The sequence below is a fragment of the Lynx canadensis genome, chromosome X (assembly GCF_007474595.2).
Source record: "Lynx canadensis isolate LIC74 chromosome X, mLynCan4.pri.v2, whole genome shotgun sequence".
NCBI classification, from domain to species: domain Eukaryota; kingdom Metazoa; phylum Chordata; class Mammalia; order Carnivora; family Felidae; genus Lynx; species Lynx canadensis.
The window spans coordinates 7,861,226-7,888,672 of NC_044321.2; the positions used below are offsets into that span (position 1 = coordinate 7,861,226).

The following is a 27,447-nucleotide window of genomic DNA, read 5'->3' on the forward strand; positions in this document are numbered from 1 at the left end:
GAAAAAGAGACTGGGTCGATGCTGTGTAAAACCGGAGACCGAGTGGGCTCAAAGGGAAGCAAGTGATAAGGAAACTGAATTAGAAAAGAACAGGAAGATAATACAAGTTCAAAACAGCCATAAATAGTTAAATGAGTAAGAAACACAAGCAAAACGGGGGATGAGAACTGTAAGGAAAGAACAAAGAAACATGTAGCAGAGGGGAAAGAGAATGTGCAAACGGGATCGGTAGTGATACGTCATGAAAAGAGAATACCAAAACAGGGTATAAGTAGAGAAGGCAGAAAATAAAGAGACAATCACGCGCGCGCACTCACAGACCCAGCGGAGTGGAGTCGGGGGAGCGTCGTGCCCAAAACTCATCTGCGAACCGTCACGGTGGGGTGAACGTAGTCACAGCCCCCCAAAGAGGCCCGCACATTAACCGCTAGAGCCTGTGACTCAGTTACCCTACACAATGAGGGAGACTTTACAGATGTGATTAAGAGCATGGACCTGGAGAGTAGCTGGGATTGTCCAGGTGGGCCCGATCTCATCCCATGGGTCATTAGAGCAAGAAGCTTCCCCAGCCAGAGATTGTCAGAGAGAGAGACGTGGGGGTGGAAGAAAGGCACGAAGGCACAGACAGACGCAACATTGCTACTTGGCTGACTTTGAACCCCAAATTCACGTTGTGTTCTCCTACTTCTTGCCTTGCCTTCAACCTTGATCCCTGCCTCCCATGAAGCTCCAACCCCCAGCTTTAAAATCATGTTAAGACCATCTTCATTTAAGATTGAAAAGGAAGGGCGCCCAGGTGGCTCAGTGGGTCGAGCGTCCGACTCACTCAGGTCATGATCTCAGGGTCCATGCGTTTGAGCCCCCACGTTAGGCTCCGCGCTGAGAGCAGGGAGCCTGCATGCGATTCTCTCTCTCCCTCTCTCTGCCTCTCCCCGGCTCTCGCTCTCTCTCCTCAAATAAATAAACTTAAAAAAACAAGACTGAAAAGAAGGAAATAAATATTACAAATACCAGACATCTTAAAAAACAAAAACGAAACCAGTAGATCAGAGAATTGAAAGTATGTTGAAGTACGCCTTTTGTTTTTAAGGTTCCTGAAAGTGAGCATAAAAAGGAATCAAAGGCTTTCCTTCTTATCTCGGCTTTGTCACTTACTAGATGGTGTGATCTCGGTAAATCCTTCAATCTCTTTCTTCCATAAACCGTTGCTAATAATAATGTCACTGCTACGTAACAGAGTCTATGAACTCCACAGTCCTGTACAAATGTAAAACCTTGCTACTAATCATTGGGTCTAGATCACTCACTGTCCTACTGTCTTCAGTTATAATACTCAGAGCCACCGTACCTTTATTTCGCTAAGCGCTGCTAATATTCCTACCTTCCAAACTTGACACAAATGAGTTGTTGCTCTTTAGTGAGTTACTTAAGGATCAAGGGGGAAAATGTGTCCTTGAAAAAAAAAGTCGGTGATTCTTTTCAGTAACACAAAACATCCGTCTTTGTAATCAATTTGGGATTCCATGAATTATCTTTCTTAAAACAGGTCCCATCTGAATACAAGTGACCTAAAACAAGGGCCCCTGTCTTGGTGCTCGTGATAAATTTCATTTTACATGTTGGAGAGCCTCTGAACATATAAGACGAGCCTCTGAACATAAAATCTCATGGAGGAGTCCTGTTTCATTAACATGAGAGCCCCCCTCTCCCACCCCACAATGTGTTGTTCTACACTGGAGCCATGACCTGAGCAGACGAGCTCTTAACAATATTCCGTGTTTTTCTTTGCTCTGTCACTTGGGCTCCCTGGCATTGTCTCTTAGTGGCTATTGTGTTTGGCACAGGAAAAGATAAAGTATCCCAGAATCCGGAGGCTACTGGAACCCATCAAAGATGACAAGGAGGAATCTGCAAAGAAATTACCTTCTTGAAGAACATACGGTTCTATGAATTCTCAACAGAAATAAAAATATATCCCATGAGATTCAGCAAATAAAATCCTTTAACAACAAATAGCAATATTTATCCCTTCAGGCCCTTGGGAAAAATATGACAGAAATGCCTCCACTTATTTGTTTGTCATTTAGGGGCTTGAACTACCCAGAATAGAATCTTAAATCGGGAAGTAAACTCAAAGCCTTCCAATGAACTTTCCTCTCGAGATAGGGAGGCACTGAGAACCCCCCTCTGGCCACAGTTGACGAGTTTCATATTGGGTTTATAACTAAGGTTATTTAATGAGCGTGGTTATCTGGTTTCCTGTGACAGCCTTAAATTCAGCCCTCAGAGCCAAGAGGTTGGAGGACAGTGATGGATAAAGGGAAAGAAGGAAACCAGTTAGAGTTGCTGGACTGTCCCGAGCCGTTGGAACCAGGCAAACATTCCCACATGTCTCAAGGCTCTCCGAAGAACCCCCCCCCCCCACCATTTCAGCAGATTTCCTTTGTGAGTAACACCCACAGTGGAGAATCAGATGCATGGAGACCAGAGACACGACTTTCAGGGGCCACCTGTTGTGGCCCCTTGTTCTATATGCTCACCCAGAGCGTGCGCTGTCCCACAATCTGCTACTCTGTGATGAGTGGCTCCTAGCCCAGTCTCATCCTCAGAGCACGGAGCTCTCGAGCACTGGAAGTGTGTGTCTTAGTCCCTGCTCTACACATTCTAGACTAAATTCGTCAGCAATGCTGCTATCCCTAAATTCTCAGCCTGCAACTGGGTTTGGCCTGTTTTGTTTTTGTTTTTTTTCCACTTCACAAAGTCCTAGGAACCTGGCACAGAGGTGATACAAATGGCTTAGGGAACCTAATTGTTTAAATTCTTATTAAACTTCTACATATATGTTAGCCTGTGGGATCACTGGTTTATGTTTCTGACTACTTAACCACAGGATAGCATATTTACAGCTAAACATTCTGCCACCCAAACCATGACCATAACTAAGATACATCAGTACGATTCCCTCACATTAGGAAATTATTAATGCTGGAAACTCACGCTCAAGTGCTAACTACTAAACTTGGTTGTTGTTAAAAATATTGTTTCGGAGCTTCCCAGCTACCGAATCTGGGCCCCAGCAGAAGGGGATCAGGGAATCTATCACGCCAGATGATTCTAATGCAGCCGTCCTTGTGGAGAATACTTTACAAGAATATTCATTTTTTCTAGCCACCGTATAGACGGTGGGGAAAAAAACAGACAAGTTAGAAAGCTTTCTTTAGGTTTTACAAGAAGTTTAATCTTCTGAAGTCAAAGGGGTCAATCAATATAATGGCTCTAAATTAAGGAATATTGTTTTTGTTCAACTTTTTAAAATATATTTTAAAAAGAGAGAGGGAGACAGAGCATGAGCAGGGGAGAGACAGAGAGGGAGGGAGACACGGAACCTGAAGCAGGTTCCAGGCTCTGAGCTGTCAGCACAGAGCCCAACGTGGGGCTCGAACTCACGAGGTGTGAGATCATGACCTGAGCTGAAGTCAGATGCTTAACCGACCGAGCCATCCAGGTGCCCCAACTTTTAAAAATGTTTTATTGTTTAGGCTCCAGTGGCTTAAGGAATGAGGCAGAGAACGGCATGGTGTCACAGCACAAGCTACCTGTACCTGGGTGCTGTCTGACATTTTTGTTCTTTACAACTCGTCCTCGCCTATAATATATTCCCCCCCGCACACACACACAGAATCACACAAAATACCAAGTGACGAGCAAGTTTTGAAGAGAGACTCAGATCAAAATAGTTATACCACTGGTTCTCCACAAGACAATTCGTGATTCAAAAAACGTACATACAGAATGCGAGATTTCCTCGGGGACTGTCAGGGTTCGAAATTGCAAATGACAAACCTCAAACCAAACCAATGCATGTGTTGACTCTTTTTTAAACCTGGACTGAGTCTCCAAGGCTTCTCTCCTTAGGCAGAGAAAAAAAAAAAAAAAAAAAAGAGCCCCCTCGATTTTTTAGTCGGGCATGGTTCCTGAATTTGCAGTCATGCTGATTTCCCCATGAGTCACGCTTGTTCCTAGTATATGCCAGACTTTCCCCTTTTGGATGCCTCAAGAGGAACTTCTATTTGACAATGGAACACTGGAAAGTGATGAAGAAACCATACAATTGTGTCCGGCTCAAAAAGGCACACAATGGCCTGGCGCTTTAAAGCACAGCTTCTCCTAGCTGAGTGTGTGGGAAGGACCGAGGGGGCTTGTGAAAACCCGCGTTTCTGGGCCCCACCCCCAGAGTTTTCAGTTCACGAGGTCTGGGATGGGGCCTGTCATTCTGCACTTCTAACCAGCTTCCAAGCGATGGTTCATGGACCACATTTTGAGTAGCACTGGTTGAGAGCAAGTTTTCTCTGCCTCGCCGCCACTGACCCGAGCAGCTGGAGCATTCTTGTTGTAGGGGCTGCTGGGCGCATCGTAGGATGTTGAACGGCATCCCTGATCTCCAGTCACTGGAGGTCAGCAGCACCTCCCCAGGCGTGACGGCCAAAAATGTCTCCGGACACTGCTAAGTGTCCTCAGGGTACCGAACTGTCCCCGTTGAGAACCACTGGCTTGGAGGATATGATCTGAACAAACCAGATCTGAGTTGGAGTCTGGCTGCGGCACTTCACTACCCACGCGATTCGGGGTAGCGGTGCCCAAATGGTTAAATCAAGAGGATGATTTTGCATCTCCCATAGAGCTGTTGTAAGGACGGATTAAATGAGGGGATCTTTGCTCCGGTAGCCCGGGGCTGGCCCCAAAGCAGGGCTCAGGAAGGGGCAGCGTGTGGTTCTGTTTGTTTGGCTGTGTGTGCCAACACCCTCCAAACTCTGTTTATCACAGAAGGGTAGGTTTCCGTCTACCGAGTTAGAGAAAATAGAGCGTTCAGAGGCAATAACAATAAAATAAGCCCCAGATCTATTTCTGTGGTCACGAGGCTTAAAACTTGGTTCTGTGACTAATATGCTGAACATACTGTTGTGATTCTGAAATAGTCTTGATTTAAGACATAGATATGTTTCTCAAGTTGTCTCTAAAGCAAAATGTTATGCCAGCTTGTCAAGTCTCCTTCATCCCCCTGACCCCAGAAGATAAAAATCGGTCATTGTCCAAAGAACAAAAGCAACCAAAGGAGCTGAGATAAGAATGTCACAAGAGATTGGCCAAAAGGGCAAAGCAACATTTGCACATCCAATAGCCTATCCCTGCTCTCCCGGAAGGAGCACTATTGTTAGTTTTCTCTTTCGCCACCAGGAGGAGTACCAAACTCTCACAGGCTCGCAAGCCTTTGTCAGATGTGCGGTACAGAGGCTGGCGGACCAGAGTCGAAGAAATTCAGTTGCTTCCTAACAGGATAAAAATACCTCCTGGCATGAATTCAGCAGAGAAGGCTGCACGAACCACTTCTGTGTATAAGGTTCTTTTAAGCTTTTCTATTCCAAACACCGCAACCATAGCTATTTTTGTTCCTGGGAGGCAAGACACGACAGAGTTAACTGTCTCTTAGTGCGCTTTCTGTCTCTACGTTTAAGACGAAGCATTAGGAGTAAGGCAAGTAAAAAATTAGTGTTACTTGAGAGAAAGTTTTGCAACCTGGAGGTGGGACAGTGCATGACCAGTGGCCAGTAACTTATTACAGGGAAGAGGGCAGAGAGAAGTGAGTGGAGAGAACAGAGAGAAACAGCCATCCTTCAGCACCCCTGAGCCACGTGTTAAGGACAAGGCCATTCACTTCCCTGCCCAGGTCTGCGCATTTTCATCTAGCCCGTCAGCAAGCAGTGGACACGTTATCACTGTCTTGACAATTCTGTGTGTGAAACTCTCCTGACCTTTATTTTTACAGTATGGCTTCATATACTGCCAACTGGTATGGCTTTTCAATTCATAACGAAGTCTGCCAAGATGTAACAACAAACTTTCAAGTCCCTGAACTAAAATGGTTTTCAGAGGGTTCCTACGTCCATAGAGTCATTTTGAAATGGCTCGGAATGTCTCTGCCTGCTGAAGATACAACAGTAAGACGGGCGATGCTGCCGATGGCAGCGATGGCGATGGTGGTGGGGTGATGGTGGAAATGATGAAGAGGGTGGTAATGGTGATGAAGGTGATGGGGATTTCAGCTAAATTCCGCGAAAGCCTGCCACCACAGGACAAATACTGGGTGAAGCAATTGACGTTCGTAGCTAATCAAAGCCTCTCTCCAACCCTAAGAGGAAAGCATGGAGCTTTCTCCATTTCCGTATTTTAAAGTCAGGCATCCAGATCATTCTCGAAAACTTTTCAATGCCCCCAAACACAAAAGTAAACAAGTAAATAGATACAAAGGTTATTGTTAACTAAACACTAAATCAATGATTATCACATACAGAATGCTCTTATGTTCAGATAAAACTCCATAGAGCTGTATTTGTAAAGGCTGGCTCTTCACCTGATGAGTTTTGGGCCCATTTTCATTTATGTCCCTGTAAAGGCAAAAATACACACACGGTATGGGGCCTGCCATATACACAGAATGTTTTCTTACTACAATCCACTCTTTATAATTTCCTCTACAGTTGAGACAACTTTACAATGAGAATATATTATACGTATGACCAAAATCAACACAGCTATGCCATCTTTGGACGGAAGATGTAGTTTCCAAGGATATTCTCAGAATACTTGCACGTAGAAGTCTGAAACATGGGTATGCATGGTTATTGAACTGTTTCCTAAGTCACTAAAGTCACCAAAGTTTTGCCCAAATAAGTCAAAGTATAACTGAAACCCACAACAACAACAAAACACAATTGAAAATGCACCTGCAATAGAATTCAAAAAGAGTAAGGCCAAAGACGCTTATATTTATGTCAAATACTATGGTATCTGTAGTCATATTATCCGTAACAATAATTGTTATTTTGTGTCTGAATATGTACACTTTACATTATTTGTTAGATACTCTATTTCCTCTTGGCCAAAATCATTGTGGGTCTTGTACCAAAGCCACCCTTAAGTAAAGGGCATCAGTCAAATTAGCATTTACCAGAACATTCCAAAATCAATAAGGCATGTATTTTTAAGAGCCTTTTTTTTTTTCTGGCTATCTTTAGGTCAGCAAAGGAAGGAGTTCTAAAGAACCAGAACTGGGAGTTCCACAAATAAACAGCCTGCTTCACGGTTCCTTGTGCAGAAAAATCTGGAAACTCTCAGCGGGATTTTATTGCTGATCTAAAGTTACTTGACAAAACTCAGGATCTCAAATGAGGGAAATCCTTTGGATAGTGAGGGTTTGCCCACTGTCTTCTCAGACTGAATTCTGAAATTAAGATCTACTCTAAGTCAGGAAGATTGCTTAAGGACCTTGTTAGATATGTTACCTCTCTCTTCTTTCACCTTCCCTATAAAACACCCAGACGGAGTATACAACTCACTAAAAATAAAATTCATGTGATTTGTATTATTAATCCTTGCTCTGTGGCCCCTGCCATTTGTGGCTGTGCCGTTCTGATACCAAATTTCTGACCCATATCCTGAACCCATAACCTCAGATACAAACGATCGGCCAATGTGATGATGGAGAAAGTGGTTCTGCTCGTTCATCTCCACTTCTTAAAATAGTATCAAAATAGCCACTTCCTTTCACTGCAGAGGAAAGTCTACTTTCCAGTTGATGCATAAAACTCAGCTGGCTATGGCTTATGAACAAATAGGCTAAGGAGTGATGAAACTTCAGGAAATTATCAAACTATAAAAGGAAATCGAATTTGGGCCTGGAAAAGAGAACAGTGTGTTTCCTCTTGCCTCTGAGCATAAACCAGAAAATACACAGAGACCGTTCACATATTTTTCCTGCTTCAAACACAGCTGAAATTTGAAAAGAGAGTAAATAAAGAAGGGAGAGCATTTTAATGCTTGAGAAAGTACCAAGAACTTTGTAATAGTGGTTTGTAGAGAAAAAAAAGATAAAGTAGAGATTAAAAAAAAAAAAAAAAACTACAGGATAGCCAACGGGATGCACAAGAACCACATGAGAGAATTAAGGATTTCAACTAGAGGTAAGGTCATGGGTCCAACATCTACCTGCTATTAGTACTTACATAAAACAACCCCATGTGCACCCCTACAGCCAAGATTTTGTCTCTAAAACTCCCCCCACCCCGCTAAAAAGAACCAGGGATCCTTGGAGAGTAGTCAAATTCAGGTCTTGCAGCAGAAGAATCAGGATAGACCCAGTACACTTTGTTGTCACCAGGAAGCACAGACGCTTTCAAGGATGTATGAAGAGGACAAAGGAGCCAGCTGAAAGGAGTTCTCTAATGAAGATATGCCAAATTAAGCATCAAAAAGGAAAAAAAAAAGTGCAAAAAGCCAGGAGAACACAACGATATGCCAAAGCAACAGATACCACGGTAGCTCAAGAAAGGGGTACGTTATCTCTCTTAGGGATATTCACTGGAAATAGCACATGCTTGTCCAATTCAAGATGAGCTGAATCGCATCAGGTCACAGTGAGCTTCGTGAAATGTTGTGCCAGGTGTTTCCGGCTAGGTAAAGACTACAGAAAAGTGGGTCTCAGCCCTGGCTCCATGTGAAAATCACTCGGGGAGATTTTTTTTTTAAATATCAGAGCTTGGGAACTACTCCAGACCAATTAAATCAGAATCTCTGGAGGTGGAACTAGGGCCCTGGGATATTTGAAAAGTTTCCCAGACCATTCTAGAGAGAATTGAGGACCACTGGTTTAGACTCCAGGGTGCCCAGCCATCCCGGGGACTTTCCTGGTTTTAGCACTGAAAATCCTATGTCTCAGAAAACCCCTCGGTCCTGGGCAAACAAAGATGTCTGGTTACCCTCTTCAGCCAGGTAATACAAAGCTGTCACAGAAGTTTTCAGGGGAGATCAGATAAGAAAATCCTGTGAAAGCATGGGATATAGGTACTAATTTATGATTTTAATGAATATACTTGGGGTTTAGTGATTTACATTTGTCACTGCTGTTCAAATGTTGAAAGGAATACGAGGTATTAAATCTGGAAAGGTAGGGGTGTCTGGCCGGCTCAGTCAGTGAAGCGTGCGACTCTTGATCTCGGGGTTGTGGATTTGAGCCCCACGTTGGGTGTTAAGACTACTTAAAAATAAACCTGGGAATGTTTAAACCTGGAAATACAGACCTCTAAGGAGTATTTAGATGCTCAGCGAAACTTAAGGGTTGGGTTTGATGTGATGTGATGCTTCTGGAACCGGTATGCTGTTGTGGGCTCAAAGGAGACAAGAAAACAAAGACAATTCCTGGGAAATTAGAAAAGGGAAAAGGGCAGAGAAAGGCACAGTGAATCCATTCTTAAGTTTGAGTGACAGGGCCCAAGGGGACCCACACGTTCATTGTACTGTGGGAGCCTCGACTGCAAAATCACTGAGGCGGATGCAAGGGGCCTTTGTGCAGTCGTTCAGATACTAGAGTTGACAGCGTGTGACAGAAGTCTCAGTAGTGAAACAGCATATGATTTATTTTGGGAGAATATGTGAAGAAGCAAAGTGAAAGCTGCTGGGGGGGCTTAGCAGAAATACTCCCCGGCAAGCCAAGGATAAAGACTGTTTAGGTATCATTTAGAAGCGCCAAGGCCGCGAGAGACAACAGGCTTTAAGGGGATGCTGGCTACATGGTTATAAGGCAGCCGAGCCTGTCCTGCGGGAAGGGGAGAGGTGAATCTAGACGTGACGAGACGCCTGAGGCCTGGGATGGTGGGCCTGGCCCAGAGCCACCAGCCATAATGGGAACCTGGGAGCCCTGCAGACATGAGGTGTCGCATTTAAGTGTTCAGGTGGGGCAAATAGGGACCTAAGAGCATACATTTTAAGTAACGAACGCACAAACAAAACACGCCGGTCTCGAGTTTAAAATAACAGGCAGGTGAGGATCAAAACAGCAAAGGGGAGATACTGTCCCGCCATCCTGAAACATCCTGAAGAACTCGCAAAATGTGCGCGTGTCATCTAAGGATGGCAAAATGAGTACGAGCGAACACGAAGAAAAGAAAGAAAATTAAGCTCTGGAGAGCAGAAAGGAGACAAAACAGTCGACGCAGCTGAGGATGGAAAACATACGTGGGAATCGGGGGTAACGAACTGCGGGCAGAGGCAGGAAAACGCCTTTGAAACCCATAAAGGCCTTTCAGGTGGAATGGGGCGAACAGTTGAAGGGAAGGCGGGGAAGGAAGGTCACGGATTGAGCGGACTAGGTCGAGCCAGCAGTTTCCTTCCAAGTCCGAGCAAAGGAAAAACGCTTGAAACAAACCATTTGGTTAAAAAAACAAAACAAAACAAAACAAAAAAACAAGTACTAAATCGGCAAAAGAGTTGGGCCAGCACTTTGCAGACAGGAAGCAAGCAGGCCCCAGGCGAATGCGGGAAAGTGATCGATGAAGGACAGGCAGTGAAGTTTTATCTCCTTCCGTCGTCAGCGTCAGCGGGTGTCAACCCTGGGCGGCCGGAAGAAATACCCAGGCCCCACTCTCGCCAACGGCATTGGAGCCCCTGGGGGTTGCGGCCGGAGATGCCTACGGCTCCCACGTGACTCCAGTGTGCAGCCAGGGTCGAGACCCGCTGCTCTGCATGTAACCGAGTGAACGCGTGACGGCCCATGCCTCCGGATTATCAGGCCAAAATAGCCACTTGCACCTGAAGCACTCCAATAATTGCGGCCAAAGTCATTTCCTTATTTGAACTTGGCAGATAAATGGCTTGATTTTCCACTTGACTTCAGGAGCTTTAAAATTCAGGGGCCAGAAAGTCAGAAAGTTTTCTCAACTAATTATTTGGAATATTTGTAATCACTTCTCACTAGCAATCCAACGCACCGGTGCCCTTCACACGGATAACAATTCACCCGGACACAACTTAGAAACTAGCAACACTGAGAAATCGTCTTATTTAAATCAGAAAATATCGATGGATTCTCAACGTGGGGCAATTTGGTCTCCTTAGGGGACATTTAGCACTGCCTCAGACATTTTTGATGGTCCTAACTAGGGACCATTTTACTGGTATCCATTGAGCAGAACCCAGAGAGGGCAATAAACAGCGTATGATGCACAGGACAGCCCCCCAGCACAACAGAGAATGGTCCGGCCCCAAATGTCAATGGTGCCGAGGTGGAAATACCCTGCTCTAAATAACACAGCCAACGTTTCCACCGGTAACAGCTGATATTCGCTGCCTTCCAATCTCAGTGCAAATAAAATAAGTTTGAACATGTACAAATGATATGCCAAATTAAAGGAAAATAAAAAAGGCCTCCCACAGAAAATTAAACCACTAGGAAAATTATTTTGTGGGCTTAGCACAATGAGAGATTAAGGACTGGGGGATCAGAGCCCTGGCCAACCAGTACACTAAAGTGAAAACGGAATTTCAAATCGAGTTTGATTGTTGGAGTTGAGTTTACATTCAGACAAATTGAGAGTGTTTTTAATGAAGACTTCTACAAAGCATGCTTTATCATCAATATTTAATAAGTGATGCCTAAGAGAAAGTATTCATGTTGAATATTACATTCCAAACTCCCCAGTGTATGCGTTTGTAGAAAAATAAATGTTTTTTTTAAGCTATACACTTATATTCATTTCTCCCAAACCACTCAAAAAACGTACTCATTTTATGGAACTCACAATGAAAGCGAGATATTACGATGTTTTTTCGGGATCGCAAAGCAAGTAGACAGTGACCAATGACATGACCCCTAAATATGAGAAAGCAGGTGTGCTTAATGCTGGAGAAAGAGTCTCGTTTGGGGTAAAAGACAAAGAAAACTAATCATTCATCTCCAGCCTCCGATCTGTAATACCAGTAAAGCTAAATGGGAACTCAAAGACTATTTTAGGGGAAGATTTATATACGATTATTTACTATAGGCCCCAAAACATTAAAACATGACTTGGAGTTCTGAAACAGGCCGTTTAAATAGCTAGTGAAACCCATTTCCAAGTGCTTGCTAGTTATTGAGTCAGTTACTGACGGCGTGTGAGTGAGAAGGACCAAGCCAGAGGCTACCTAACTCGGCCGTACGTTTTATCGTGATCGATTGCGGACGGGGGACTTCTTTTAATGATGTCTAGGCTCCTCCCCAGACCAAATAAATCAAAATCTCCAGGGGAAGGGCCTGGCCTTTGGGATGAGATTGCATAGCACATCTTAAATTTGAATTTGTCTACAGATTGCCTGGGGATCTTTCTGAAATGCAGATTCTGATCGCGTGGGTCTAGGTGTGCCCGTGATTTTGCATTTCTTGATACCAACATTGCTGGTCCAAGAGCCCCATGTTGAGTAGTGAGTGTCAAAAGCTTCCTGGATGATTCTAACGTGCAGCTGGCACTGAGAACCGTCAATGGTTGAGCCCCTGGCTTTGCACTGGGTACCATGTGGGCGTAGAAATGGAACAGAAAGGGTGAAAACGCATTCCTCAAGTAAGGAATTACCCTACCCTAAATCAGAGCTTTCCTGTCACGCAATCCGCAGACCACTGTCTCAACTTTCAAAAGTAAAAGCGAAGGTCAATTTGTTTCTAAAGGGAACACATTCCAATGTAGCCCAAATCAAGGGCAGTCACTCCTTTGGAAGAGTGGTAGATAACTTTACATGACAGAATCATCACCCTCCTCATCCTTGCAGTTAACATTTAGTGAACATTTACTGTGCCAAGCATGATGTTCAATGCATTGCGTGACTTCTTTCGCTCTCACGACAATTCCCTGAGGTAGGGCCTAACATTATTTTGTGGTCTAGTTTAGAAAACCGAACCTTGGACAAATTGAGTTGCTTATTTTTAAGGTATCAGCTTTGAGTGGTAGAGTTAGGGTTTCAACTGAGGGCTGCCCGAGTCCAGAGCCTGACTTCAAATCCATGGTATTTTCATTTTATTTGTTTTTTATGCTGTGTAAAATATCTTTTTTAACATTGATGAACATCGACTCAAAAAAAGCTTCTTTGCAGCTGTCAGAATACCTTTGTGAGTGACAATTCCAGAAAGTATACTTGGTAATAACTGAGTTCAGTTACCAAGAGCGTGTAGACCTTCAGAAATAGCATATAAATTTTCTCAGGATGGGGCGTGAATGGTTGATCTGGAAGGTGCCAAAATGGTATATGGGTAGACGCTGAAAATGGGTATCTTCTGGAATGTATTGGGGTTACCTTCTCAATCTAAATGGGACTTTGAAGTAAAATGAACGTGTACTCACAAAGCGGGTGATTATCATTCCTCCTGCACAAATTTCACACATCCCATGAATCTTTGCCTAATGAAGCGAATTGCAAAAGGACACGTATTGTGTGATTCCCTCTGTATGAAATGTCCATAAAAGGCAAATCGTCTGAGGAACACAGTGGTTGAGTGGTTTGCCAAGGGCTAGGGATGGAAACAGGGCAGCACTGGCAACGGGCATAAGCAATCACACTGGGTGACTGAAATGTCCTGAAACACACTGTGGGGATGTCTGCACAGCTGTGCCAATTTATGACAAATCACTGCATCGTATACTTAAACTGGATAGATTGCAAGATATGTAACTAATACATCAATGAGATTATTTTAGAAGCATGCATTAACAAGAAAATCAAAAAGCGCTTCCTTGCAAATGGAGGCCTGAAAGCAATCTTACACACTCAGACTTAAAATACATTAGTAGCATTACGGCCTATCTTTTCCCTTTCTAGGCCGCCTTCTTAGAAAAATCAAAATATAATAAAGGAGAACAAACACCATTTTTCTTAAACTCCTCACTCAGGATTCAGAGTGATCTGACCAAGCATCCATCTGCGGTTAATATAGAAACATCCCACTGATCTAGACGCCAGACTTCTAAGAAATTGGGCTTTCTAAAATCAGAAGCAAAGAAGACATCTGAACAACTATCAGGATTGCCTACATAATGGATGGGGCCCTGAGCAAAATGAAAACACAGGTCCTCTTGGTCAAAAAGTATTCAGCATTTCAAGATGTTGTGACGGCAGAGCATCAAACCATGCATGAGGCCCTTCTGAGCACGGGCAGCGGGTGACTGCCCAGGGCTAACGCCCATAAAGTCAGTCCTGGCAACCAAACTGGCCCGTCACAAAAGCTCTGGGCCAAGGCTATGCACTTTATTCGAGAACTTTCTTCTGTAATAGAACTCCTCAAACTCTCATTTGTTTTTCTTCTATATGCATACCTAGAGGGCTTGGCTCGCCAAATCCTGGGCTGTGGGCAATCAGAGTGAACAAATGAGAAGTGAGCAAAGGCTTTCAGAAGGAAGACGCCTCCTTCTGATGGGAAATGTGGAGAAAGAGAGACTAAAAAGCAGATCCAGGTATAGGAATGATTATAACGAGGCAAAGAAAGAGTGACCTTTTCCATTACACCCACTGCTTACAAAGAGGGCGACATATCACATATTTTAGAGAATACGGATCAAAAGGACTGAAGACTGAGTGTGGCAGCAGTGTGCTGGAGAAATACTTAATAGCTAACTCCCTGGAGGAGAGCCCAATTTGCAGCCCTCGCCAATTTCCATGGTGTAAATACTCCCATTGTGGCAGATTTCAAGGTACCAAGGTGGGGACTGGAACATGGGGTCGGAAAGAGAAGCGCACAATCGGTTCTCCATCCAGCGCAAGCCAGGTCCAGCCCACTGCCGAAATGGGGAAAACATTAGGTGCTACAGGCAGTGGAAATACAAGACAGGCCCGAGGCCCAGGAGCAGAAATAAAATTCAGTCCTGTCTCCTAATAAAACATTTTGTTCCAGGGGTTAGCAAAGACAGAAGGTAACTGTTGCTATTTGCTAACATGGGATTTTAATTCCAGTGGCAAAATCATCATGGATAATCAAAAGTTGACTACAAAACTATTTTCCCTTGTCATTTTCCTTCCAAAAGTAATTATCTCTGAATGATTTCATAGTTAAAGATTGTGTGCTTAAAGAGCAACCAATTGTGAAAAGAACTGAACACTACGCCAGTGATACGGTTTTTAAAAAAATTGTAGTATTTGTTTTTAAAAAGGAGGGCTTAGCCAAGTAAAAATATTTCCTCTTTTCTGTTCTAATGGTTTAACCTATGAATCACCCTGTAGGAGTACTATCATGCCAGAGACATGGAACCCTTACTCTTCAGAGTGAAAGCATTGAGACTTCACCATCCGTTTTAGTTGTTTCTAGTAGAAATGAGGGTACATGGCAGGCTGAAATGTAAGCACTCCAAATCACCACAGGCTGTGTTGAGGATCGCTAACCCGCACCACAGCTCCCACCTCACGAGAACTTTAAAACCTCTGAAAAGTCAAGCAGTCAACCAAATTCTGGCTCTGGGCACGATGCCGCATGAGACGCTTCCCAGATGGTGTGTAAAGAGGCAGCCATCTTGCTACCCAGCGAGCCTGCGTTTTCCCAGCTCTTCCTCCATTGTATTTCTTTTACCCAGAGGCAACAGAGAGAGAGATCTGGGGTGATTGCCCCCTCTCAGAGTAGCTGCTCCCTCCTTCCAAGTGGTCAGGGGTTTAAGTTACCTTCTTCTATTTCCTGGTAAAACTGTAGTCAATCCACTTATTTTTTTCAAAAGTATTTATTAAATGCTTATTGCATACAGGCACTGTTCTGAGATGCATGGTTTTGTTATTCTTATTAGGTACTGGTCCAAATTCTGACACAGTACTTGGAAGGCAAGGCAATATACTGTGCACATAGCAGCCCATTTAAAAATAAGTTCTGGCATGAATGCCAAGATGACAAACACTGACTTAGATTAAAGAAGCCTATACAACTATGACTCTCCTCATCACATCTGTTTAATGTAAGCTCTATTTAAAAAAAAAAAACAAACCTCAGAGCCTATAGGGAGATTATTAGCTTTAATCCAGTGGCTTCCCTGCCTTTGTAACTAACTTGCTGTTATAAGCACATGCAACATCCTACCTAATTTGAGATCCTCTTGGCATGGAACAATAGAAGGTTTGTTAACACTCATTATTTTGGCCTATTTAAACACACACACACACACACACACACACACACACGCACGCACGCACACATACCCTAAATGATTAGACATGGGGGACCTAATGCTGGTAAATGGGGCCCGTCTTTGAGAAGTCACTGACCAGTACATGAATACAAGTCTGCCATTCTTGGGAGTAGCTGATATTACAAGCAACTGCCATGAGATGTCCCTGCATGTAAGAACGATGCCAAGAAACTCATTTTTGTGAAAGGTGCCCCAGAGCAGAAAAGTTAGTGTCACACTGCCAAGCTGCGGACATGCCCGAGGTCTTTGGACCTCTCTTCCATAATCTAACCTTGGCGTCCGAAGACAGATGGATACTGTGGACCCTTCAATATCCTTCTCACAGCGAAGAAAGACTAATAGCTTCCAAGAATACTAGCAGTCTGAAGTTCTTGAAAGTCTGAGAAGGGGGGACCAAGGATGGAGAGCCCACATAATTATCGAGGCCATGGAGACACAGAGGGAAGGGGAGCCTGCAAGGGGTAAGGCATCTATGCATGTGTACAATATACGGACGTACATGTACATACGTATAACATGAATATATGTGATAGGGAAATGTAGTATAATATATAGAATCTGTAATGTATAATACACGGCATGAATAATGCATTATATAGACCACAGAAAATATTGGTTACAAAGCATAAAATATTTTATCTCCCACACTTATTTCATTGCTCTCCTGGGCTATGCGAAAAATCCTGCAGCCAATCGCCCTGTGAAACCTGGAATGATGTCAAGCCAACAGAATCCCCACATTGGTATAACTCAGTGATTGCATTCTTTGAGAGATGGGCTAGAGCAGGCACTCTGGTGTCAAATTGCATGGGATTACACTAACTACTTGGGTGGCCTTACACAAGTCACTGAAACTCTCAGTTTCCATATCTGGAAAATGGGGATAATAATTGTACACATTCCCTAGGCTTACTACGAAGATTAAAGAAGTCAGTATTTGTAAAAATCCTAAAGCAGCGCTTGGTAAATTAGTAAGTGCTCTGTAAGTGCTTATAAAATATCGAACCCATGGGAGAATCTTATTATTTTTCTATGTTCACAGAGTCAATAAAGATTTTACCCATCTATATCTAATACAAACATACAAATCGCTGTTAATTTCCTAGTTATTCTTTTCTATACGCAAACCTCTTTTCGGAGTTCAAATGAATCACAGAAGAGTTTGTTAGTTCACTGTTAAAATTGATATGATTTACAAATTGGAATAAAAGTGTCGTTCTCTTTCCTATCAGATGATCAATCAGGTGATCAATGACTTTTTCCTAAATACAAGAAATTCCTTTCTGCCTCTGCTCTGGCACTGCAAACATTGACCTTTTCCATTAGGTAATTAAGAACTCAGATGAAAACAATTTGATGCTATTATTAAGTCACTTAAAGGCACAATATGAAACCTATTTTAACGATCATATGCCTATGTTTGGATAATCATACCTTTATATGGCATAATAATGCTCTCATTTCAACAGTTTATACTTGGATTCTTTTCATTCTTGACACCATTCACGGATTCCAAATACCTTCATTTCTCTTGACCACGGACGGGTAGTTGAAGCAAGACAAACACAAAACCAGACTGACTGCAGGTGAAAGCAACATATGGACAATGTATTTTTGAGTCCAAAGGAATGAAAATTTTAGAAGGTTCCTTTTGTCTCCTTAGCCTAGAGTCTCAAGCAGCTTTTATACTTACAAGTCAACAGATTAACATTCTTGATGATTCACTGTTTCAAAATAACTCACATTGTACTTCCAAAGTGACGGCTAGAAATACTGCTGGCATTTATTTCCTTAAGCATATTCGCTAAGTGGTACTGAAATGCAAATACCCAAGAGAAAAATCAGAGTTTCTACATTTGGACTAAAAGGAGGACACACACAGAGATCTGTTCCTTCTCTGAAATAGAATGTGTTCAATAGTAGGCTTAAGCGGTGTTTGTAAGTATGGCATTGTGGGAGGGAGGCAACAAAATGAATTCTGGGAAGCGAAGGCCGTTCCTTGAATAGGTGCTCATGACTGCACCTGTCGCCCAGAAATGGGCTGATATGATCGCACGTGCCTCCGCCACCAAACAGAACGTTTTCATCTTCGCAGCCTGACCATTTGGTTCCTGGCACGTGGCAGGCAATCAAGACCCATTTGGTAGGATGAAGACCACACAGTGGATCACCATCTTAAGTAGTCTGCAGTTGAACTGGGGAAGTGCAACTAACACGTGGGAGATAATTCATCCTGAAGACAAATAATAATATCAACAGACTTGTGCCGATCCAGATGTCAAAGAGGACGTGGGAAACTGAGAGCCTTTATGCACTGCTGGTGGGAACGCAAACGAGCGCCGTCTGGCGGTTCCTCAAATGGATAAACATAGAGTTGCTGTATGACCCGGCAACTCCACTCAAGTAGGTTCCGTCTCGAGAGCCATGAAAACAGCAGCATCATTCATAATAGCCAAAAAGTGGAAACAACCCAAACGCCCACCAACTGATGAATGGCTAAGCAAAATGTGGTCGACCCATACAACGGAAGGCTATTTGGCCATAAAAAAGGAACGAAGTTCTGATACGCGCTACAACATGGAGACCCTTGAAGACATGCTAAGGGAAAACAAGCCAGAAAAGGCAAATCTATAGAGGCAGAAAGTAGATTAGTGGTTGTCAGGGGAGGGGGTGTCGGAGGGCCTCCGGAGATGCTGGAAAACGTTCTAAAACATGTGGTGATGGACGCACAGCTCTGTGAATGTACGGAAACCCACTGAGCGGTACACTTTGAACTGGTGAATCTTACGCGATATGAGTTCTATCCCAGTTTTTACAAAAAGACGCCCAAGAGGCAGAGGGGCAGGAGTTCGGCAGAGAGGGCGATGTTACCGCAGCTGGAGGAGGGCGTGGGGACGGAGTGAGGTCTTCAGGAACGCGCCGCGTCCGGGTGTGAGGAGAGAAGGCATTGCGGATGACAGGAAGAAGGTGACAAAGTGAGGCTGCTCACTGTCCCGGTCACGAAAAGAAAGGCTACCACGCGTGCACCCTCCTCTGCTAAAAAGCGCCCCTGCCTCTGCTTCCAGGGGACGTCGCCAAAATGCCACTCCTGTAGCTCCCCATTTTCCCTTTAAAACACTAACTTTCAGAATTCTACTCTAGCAGATAATGCCAAAAGAAGTCCCAGACATCTTATCATTTCGTCCAGAAATATTTCAGTATTAGACTCCTAATGTTTAACCTTCACCTAGCTCGACCTTCTGCTGTTATCATGACACTCGTCCCATGACTGCACAGCATTCTGTGTCTTTCCTGATATTTGAGGGTCTGAATTTCAAGAAGGGGGATGTCCATGTGTCTCAGGGGACAGCAGGGGCAGCATGTGGTCATGCGAATAGATTTGGAAACCTCTAGAGTTGTTGGTCTTCGTAGGTTCTCGAGAGTTTACTATTAGACATTAGAGGTCATGCCTCCACTTGGACTCAGCTCCATTGAGGAGACTGTATTGTGGTGTTGCACAGCAGAATGCTATTTAAAAATAACATTCTCGGCACATTCATCAACTTTCCAAAAATACTCTGCTTGGCTCTAATGGCAGGATCTGAGAACAGGCTGGTCATGATGACCACAAACTTTGGGAAGGATTCTTGCTGAAACATGGCTCTGTGGGGCGAAAGAGAAGAAGCATAGAACGCTTGGGCTCGGAGAGACATCCCAGGGTAGCTAATCCAGCCTCCCACCCAAGAAACGAATTCCCCTTGACAACCCTCCCGGGTAGGTATCACCTTGACCTTAACACTCACGGCTTTATGTCCAGCCAGCCTAGGAGAGGGCAGTTTTTACCTAGATGATCCTAATAGCCTGGTCAAACCTTAAATGAAGAGCGACAATACAAACTCTAGAAAAATACGTAATATCTACAGCAGGTTCTCTATCTCACACTGTTGTTTCGGGCTCGATAATTCTTTGCGGTGGGAGGTGTCCTGTACACTGTGGATATTTAGGAGTACCGCTGGTCTCTACCCGCTAGATGCCAGGGGCATATCACCCCCACTCCATCTGTGAAAACCAAAAACGTCTCCAGACATCACCAAATGTCTCCTGGGGGCAAAACCGCCTGGGTGCGAACCAATGAGTTCAGGGGAGCACATTTACCAGAGGATATCTGTTAGGCATGCGTGACTAATGCTTGACTGATTATTCTGACGCTTTACATTTGTTGGTGGCTTTTCAGGTATTTCTTTCCAAGCTGGCATACTACACAATGCTGATGCTCTCTAAGACCACAACCGGAAACAGTTTCTATAAAAAAGACTGCATCGGCTGCAAAAAGGCAAAGCAATGATCAATCGTTTAAACCTACACACGGTGAAATTATTATCATGTTTTTTGTCCCGTCTGTACACATGAATACTGACACGATGGGTAGTCACTATGAATAAGATGATAGTCAACGGGCAACCCCCACTGACAGATGGGTGAAAATTTTTTCATTCATTTTTCCTTTTTACTTATTTATTTTTCAATCAGTTCTTAAGAAACTCAATAAACACCTTCTCTTAAAAACCGTAAGACTACCATTGTTCTAGCGAACCTAAAAAAAATCTATTTAACCCAGGGCACCTGGGTGGCTCAGTCGGTTAAGTGTTCAACTTTGGCTTAGGTCATGATTTCACGTTTTCGTAGGTTCGAGCCCCACGTCGGGCTCTGTGCTGACAGCTCGGAGCCAGGAGCCTGCTTCAGATTCTGTGTCTCCCTCTGTCTCTGCCCCTCCCCTGCTTGTGCGCTCTGTCTCTGTCTCTCTGTCTGTCTCTCAAAAATAAATAAACATTAAAAAATTCTTTTAAATCTACTCAACCCACATTTCAGCTGAAATGTATACACATATAGTGAAGAACCAAAGAAAGCAATAATGCTGCTTGATAACATAAAACAGAAGGACAGCGCTGATTAAGACTACTGTGTTTACCCTGAAACCTGATGCCTCAGGACAAACAGATTTAACAAGAGAAAGATCAGAAAAGAGATAGAAGGCTGGGGTGGATACAGTTCCTACAGGGACTTTCTGGCAATTTCAAGGGCTTCAAAGTTGATGGATATTGGTCTTAATATGGTGCTTCACTAACAGCATACCTTTGATTATAAACAAAGTCATTTTTTTTTCCTAAATATAAAACAGAAAGAGCAGGAGTCAAACAACATACGTTTTTAAAAATAACTCACCAACATTTGGAATAAGGGGAAGGAAGGAGGAGAGAGGAGAGGCAGGAAGGCATTAGTTGTGTGAAACGTGTGCCCTCCCTGGTCGTCAAGTGGTGTTGTCCACTGGCCATCTGGAGTGTGTACTTTTGTACAACAGGAATGGGAGTAGAGAGGGGCAGGCCAAATCCAGGGTGTCTTAACCTTGGCATTATTGACATTTAGAGCTAAACAATTCTTTGTGGTGGAGGCTCTCCTCTGCACTGTAAGACTGTTGAACATCCCTGGCCTCTATCCACTAGATGCCATTTGCACCCTTCCCCCAGCTGTGACAACCAAAAATGTCTGCAGACCTTGCCAAATGTCCTTGGGCGGGGGGGGGGGGGCAAAAGTGCCCCCAGTTGAGGACCACAGGGCCACGGGCATTACGTTCTAAGAGCCACAGGAAGGAAGCTGTGACCTAACAGCCATTCATGTACAGGATGTTAGGATACTCAAAACTTGACAATAATGTACACCTCATCACCCAACAGTAAATTCTTTGACATAACCCAAACTCAGCAAATGTTTGTTGACTTGAATAAAAATATATCATTGGACATATTTCCTGTTTTGGAATAAAAATAATTAGGTTTAAAAGCTAGTACGTTATACATTCTCATTACACACACACACACACACACACACACACACACACACACACACACAATTGAAAGACATCTGACAACATGTTAACTTTTACAACTGAGTAGTTACCATTTATTCAGGGTGTACTTTGTCCTGATCACTGTCCAAGCACTTCATGTACATCCTCCTCCATAGTTCTGACTCCAGCCTTGTGAGATAATTTTGCTGATCCAATTAAAAAATAATACTGAGGCTCACAGAGAACTTTCTCAAAGTCACCCAGTTAGTTAAGTTCCAGAGTCAGAATTTGAAGCGATGCCCGATTCCAAATACAAACTCAAAGGATGACATTGCCCAGAAATTTAGGGTCTCGTTCCCAAGCTCTTGGCCACACGATTGCACTCTACCTAAACATCTAAAGATTGTCTCGTTTTAAAGAAATTTGTAAACGCTAACATACGAGAACAACTCAAATAAGCATACAAATTTTCCATCCATTTTGGTTGCATCTTCTCTGAACGTTTTCCAAACATTAAAGACTGCCAGTGAGTCACACTTTGAGCCCATTCCTAATTTAAGCAAAGCTTTATATAGCAGATTAATTAATAAATAGAAGAGCGTGCTCCCCGTTTTGCGTGAGGAAACGCATCGTAACGACTCGGGCTTTATCTCCCAGGAGTCCCCTCTCTTCTAGGATGGCTTGGTCCATGATTGTGCTGGTATCAGTAGGTCCAGCAATCGCTGGCTGTCTGTGTGAGTATCAGCTCCAAGACGCTGCCCTGGCAACACCGAGCCCTGCTTGCAATGTAACAAACCCCGAAACTGGAAGCAAAAAGCGTCTTGCACCTAAATGCCAGATCCACACATTTCGCACATGAGCGATGTTTGACACATTCATTCCACTTTTGCCTGCCACTTCCCCTCTTCCCAGGACCTTATTACATAAAGTCTTAGGTGTTCTGGGGAATAATTGGGCATCAATTGTGGCAGGGTGTGGGAGGATGCCTAGGTTACCTCCCGTATTACACACTCTATTTAGGAGGTGGGCAATTCCTATTTATATAACCCCGATGAAGATACACCCCAGCAATTCGGGAGGGAGGATTGCCAAAACCACTAGGTAATTTCACTTGAACACCTTGTACTAAGTACAAATCTGATTACTGCCTTCATCTTCTCAGAAAGGAACAGGTATCAGTGCAAACAATCATTTGCGTTGGCTGCCCAGTGTGGGAAAGCCAAGGGGCTGGAATTCAAAGCCGAGTGGCACGCCAGCAGAGAACAGCAGCTGCATTTTACCATGCAACACGAAAACATGGTCCCATACCCATATCACCTACAGAGATACAAAATCCGGACTATTTCAGTGGAAAATGCGGTCCTGGGGTGCCGAGGGCTGGGGCACAGGCATGGGGGAGAGTGGAAAATCGCACTGATTGACATAAAAGTTTCCTCAGCAGAGAACTGAATCAGATATATCACCTTCTGTCTCCCAGTCCAGTCCTCTAAAGCCCTGGTGTCAAATATGGCAGCCACTAGCCACGGGGGCCACAAAGCGCTCGAAACGTGGCCAGTTAAAATTAGGATGTGGTGTGAGTACAAAACACAGGCCGCATTTCAGGGACTTGGAATGAAAAAAATATATACCATAATATACCTCCCCACTAATCTTTCTGATTGCATACCACAATGAAACTATTTCAGATATGTCAGGTAAAATATATTGTTGTTTCTCTCTGTCTCTTTTACTCTTTATTTAATTTTTTTTTCAACTTTTTTTTTTTTTTTTTTTTTTTTTTTTTTTGGGGGACAGAGAGAGACAGAGCATGAACAGGGGAGGGGCAGACACAGAATCGGAAACAGGCTCCAGGCTCTGAGCCATCAGCCCAGAGCCCGACGCGGGGCTCGAACTCACGGACCGCGAGATCGTGACCTGGCTGAAGTCGGACGCTTTAACCGACTGCGCCACCCAGGCGCCCCTCTTTTACTCTTTAAACATTTCTCTTAGAGCATTCACAAGTACCCATGTGGTTTGGGTTACATTTCTACTGGACAGCGCTGGTCTGAAGGCCGAATGCTACGTTAAGTCATGATTCATGTAGAGCTCAAAGATGCTTTCGTAAGAAAGTGTTGCTTGACTGAGCTTGGCTCTCTATCACCAAACGTTAACTTCAAACATAACTGGAAAACTGAAATTTCATTCACTGCCTTCTTGGCGAAATCTGTTGGCTAAACAAATCTGCTGTTTCGCGACATGAAAAGGGACGGTTAACAATGTAAGTAAATGTTCTTCCTCCGCAGACATACTTAAACCATGTTAAGGCAGAGATGAAACAGGCTCATAATTAGGTGCTGATGTCGAATATCCTGCAATGCTTCAAAAAGACACAGAGATGGAGAAAGGCCAGGCCTGCACAAGGCAATTGGGGAGAAAAGGCTGAATACAGGAACACAAACATGGTGCATACAGAGACCCGAGCTCCGCTACCCTGTGCTCGGCTGCTTCTAGTTCTTTTCCACATCTCCTGTCCATCTTCTACTGTCACCAGCACCCGACTGAGTCACGCCCGGCTCAGAGGCAAAAGCTACCTTCCTCGTCTCTCTGATGAGCCTCTCCACCCGTTCTATCTCCTATTGCTAATCTGTCCTGCACCCCACCATCGTAAACCATCCTAACTACCTTTGGGCTCCAGAACTCTGCTCCAGAAGGCAGAGTAGCAAGGTGCCTTCAGGTTGGAAACAATGTTATCCATGCACCAAAGCCTTAAAGTCCACATAAGCCACACGAGCGAGATTCCAAAGACGAGTGTTAGACTCATTCAGTGTCTAGTCTTCCAGTCTGTTCAAGTTCATCTGCAGTCTTCTTAATTCAACATATAAATCAAAAAAGAAAAGCAACCCTTTTGCTTTGCATTTGGTTCACCTAAAAACTATCCCATGTAATTAGAACTCAATGAAAGGAACAGCGCCTGCCAACAGGAACCACATTTTCTATTCAGTTCACAAGTTTTATGCCCCTGAAAGCCTCATCTTAAGAAATGTCGTATTTGTGGGTGGCTATAGATTGTTTTTTCTCTAATCTAGAGCTCAAAGCAAATGTGGTCAAAGGATACTGCTGTGGGTAACCTCAGGAAGGAAAAATGTCTCCAAAAATATTTTTTAAAAAGAGCAGGTTACAGTTCTTAAGGCCCAGTACAGTAAATCCTCAGCGACCCTGGATCATCTAGGAATGAGTCATTCTAGATAAGCACACATCCTGGAGAGCCCAAAGTTTATGCACTAACCATCTCACTGTAAGAGTTTTTATTTTTCTAATGGAGATATTTTCTTGTCTTTAAAAGCCATTGAACCAGTTAGTCATATAGGTACAATTAGAGGTGAAAATACCGATCAAATTCAGAGCCGAATGAGCCCGTCACAGTTTTACCACCGGAAGTGAATGTGTCTCCAATCATCCTTAGTGACAATCCATTATGACTGACAGCATCTCTTCAATGTGGCACTCAGCTCGGCATCCTCATGGGTCAGGGGTCAGGGGCTGCTGGCTGCCTCTCTGAATGCTCGAGCAGTTCTTGGTTCTTCGTCTTCATTGCCCTCTCTCCTTCCCACTGTCAACAGTATGGGCACATTGCTATCCCACCATTGCTTTTCACCTCTACCCCCAAGGGGTCATGGGTGCCCACCCAAGTCCCAGGTGACCAGCTGGCTGCTTCTCAGGAGAGTTTCTGCTTTCTTCTTCTTTTTTTTTTTTTTCCTTAATCATTAATTATTCTGCAGGCTGCTATCCTAAAACCTAAGGGTTTACTATATGATTTTATATTTTCACAGGAAAAAAGCCAACTAATTTTAGAATTTGAATGGCTAAGGTTTGGCATGGAAATCAGAAATCCTTGGTTCCCGGTCTAAGTACTGAATTGCTGTATAATCAATTTCTACTCAAATAATTAATTTCTGTTTCAGTTTTACTAATGATTATGATTAGGTCAACAGCAAAACAGTAAAGGGTGTCATCTCTCCTTGGAAAGACAAAAAGCAGCTTACCCTGAAGGAGTCTGGAGATGTTCTTTTGAATCAGCTAACATGCATTCAAAACCCAATTCTATCATTTAGTATCTCTTTGACCTTGAGAAAGTTACTTGGCATCTACAAGCCCCAGTTCCCCATCAATAAGATGGGATAAATAAACGCCATTAGAGGGCCGTTCCAAGGATTAGAAAGTATACATATAAGGCATCGAGTAAAATGATAGGGAGTGGATGTTGGAGGGAAGCTTCTTTTTCCCATTCCTGGATCCTCTAGAAACAGAAGACTAAGGAAACCAGGCCTCAGCTGGGAAAAGCAATCCTTGAACAATGGAGAGCATGCAAGAATACATTTTCAAAGATACTGATCGTTCTTCCTTTTTAGAGGCTCATAGCACAATTTGGCCTAGGGCATTCTGACCGAGCTTGCTATAAACACACGCACACACAATGTAAACACACATAACACCACCACCACCACACCAGTTAAACAGATTATGCTACATTTGTCTACAAATGTCCACATAAAATGCATCCTAGTTTCCTGTGGTTGGCAGTCCTGGTTGCTCCCAGCATGTTGGCCCTGATGAATGTGTGGGGTATGTGGGTGGTTTGGGGCATTACAATATATCCCAGTCTCCAGCAAAAGGCCAGACTGTGCTCACATAAACAGTCCTCGGCTCATGCTGTTTCTGTTTCCCATGACATAAAATAAACTGGCTGCCACATATATATTGTAAGTAAACTGAGAACTTTCTTAAGTACATATATGGCCAAGTAACACATAAATAGATAACTGAGGAGCTTTTGTTTCGCAAGTAAATGTGCCTAGACAATTACTGTACAGTGGACTATACCATTCAAGTCTAGCATTGGTTGGCTTCTTTTTTTTTTGCTTATTTTTATAACCACTTCATTGAGATATAATTCACGTACTATATAACTCACGCGTTTGAGATGTTCGATTCAATGGCTTCTGGTATATTCAGAGAGTTTTGTAACCATCGGCATGACCGATTTGACAACACTTTCATCACTTCAAAAAGACACCCATACCTACTAGCAATCACTCCCCACTACTTTCTCTCTCTCTATGGATTTGCCTATTCTAGACATTTCATATAAGTGAAATCACACAATATGTGACCCTTTGTGGCTGGCTTCTTTCACTCAACACAGTGTTTTCAAGGGTGACCCACGCTACTCAGTATGTATCGGTACTTCATCCTTTTTATTGCTGAACAATATTCCGCCGTATGGGTATATCATATTTTACTTACCCATTCATCAGTTGAAGGGCAGTTGGATTCTTTCAACTTTTGGGCTATTATGAATAATGTCACTGTGAATGTTCGAGTTTGTATGTGGACACATACTTCCTTTCTTTTAGGTATATACCTAGAAGTGGAATTGGTGAGTCATATGATACCTAAATGCCAGACTGCTTTCCAAAGTGTCTGCACCATATTCTGTTCCCACCAGCATTGTATGAGGGTTCCAATTGTCCGGTCTTCCTGCCAACACTTGTTATTGTCTGACATTTTTATTGTTACCACTCTAGAGGGTATAAAGTGGTATTTCCTGGTAGTTTTGATTTGCATTTC

General features: G+C 43.5%; 1 protein-coding gene across 3 annotated transcripts in view; it reads right to left on the reverse strand.

Annotated features, from left to right (window-relative positions):
- ARHGAP6 (Rho GTPase activating protein 6) overlaps positions 1-27,447 on the reverse strand; it is a 232,767-nt gene that overhangs the window by 185,962 nt on the left and 19,358 nt on the right. The window contains exon 1 of one of the 3 annotated variants that reach the window (XM_030306165.1): positions 17,451-17,673. The exons of the other annotated variants lie outside the window; for them this stretch is intronic. Within the exon in view, the coding sequence (XP_030162025.1) occupies positions 17,451-17,477 (27 nt within the window). The 5' untranslated portion in view covers positions 17,478-17,673. Of the gene's footprint in view, positions 1-17,450; positions 17,674-27,447 lie in introns of those variants that run through there. 3 annotated transcript variants of the gene reach the window in all.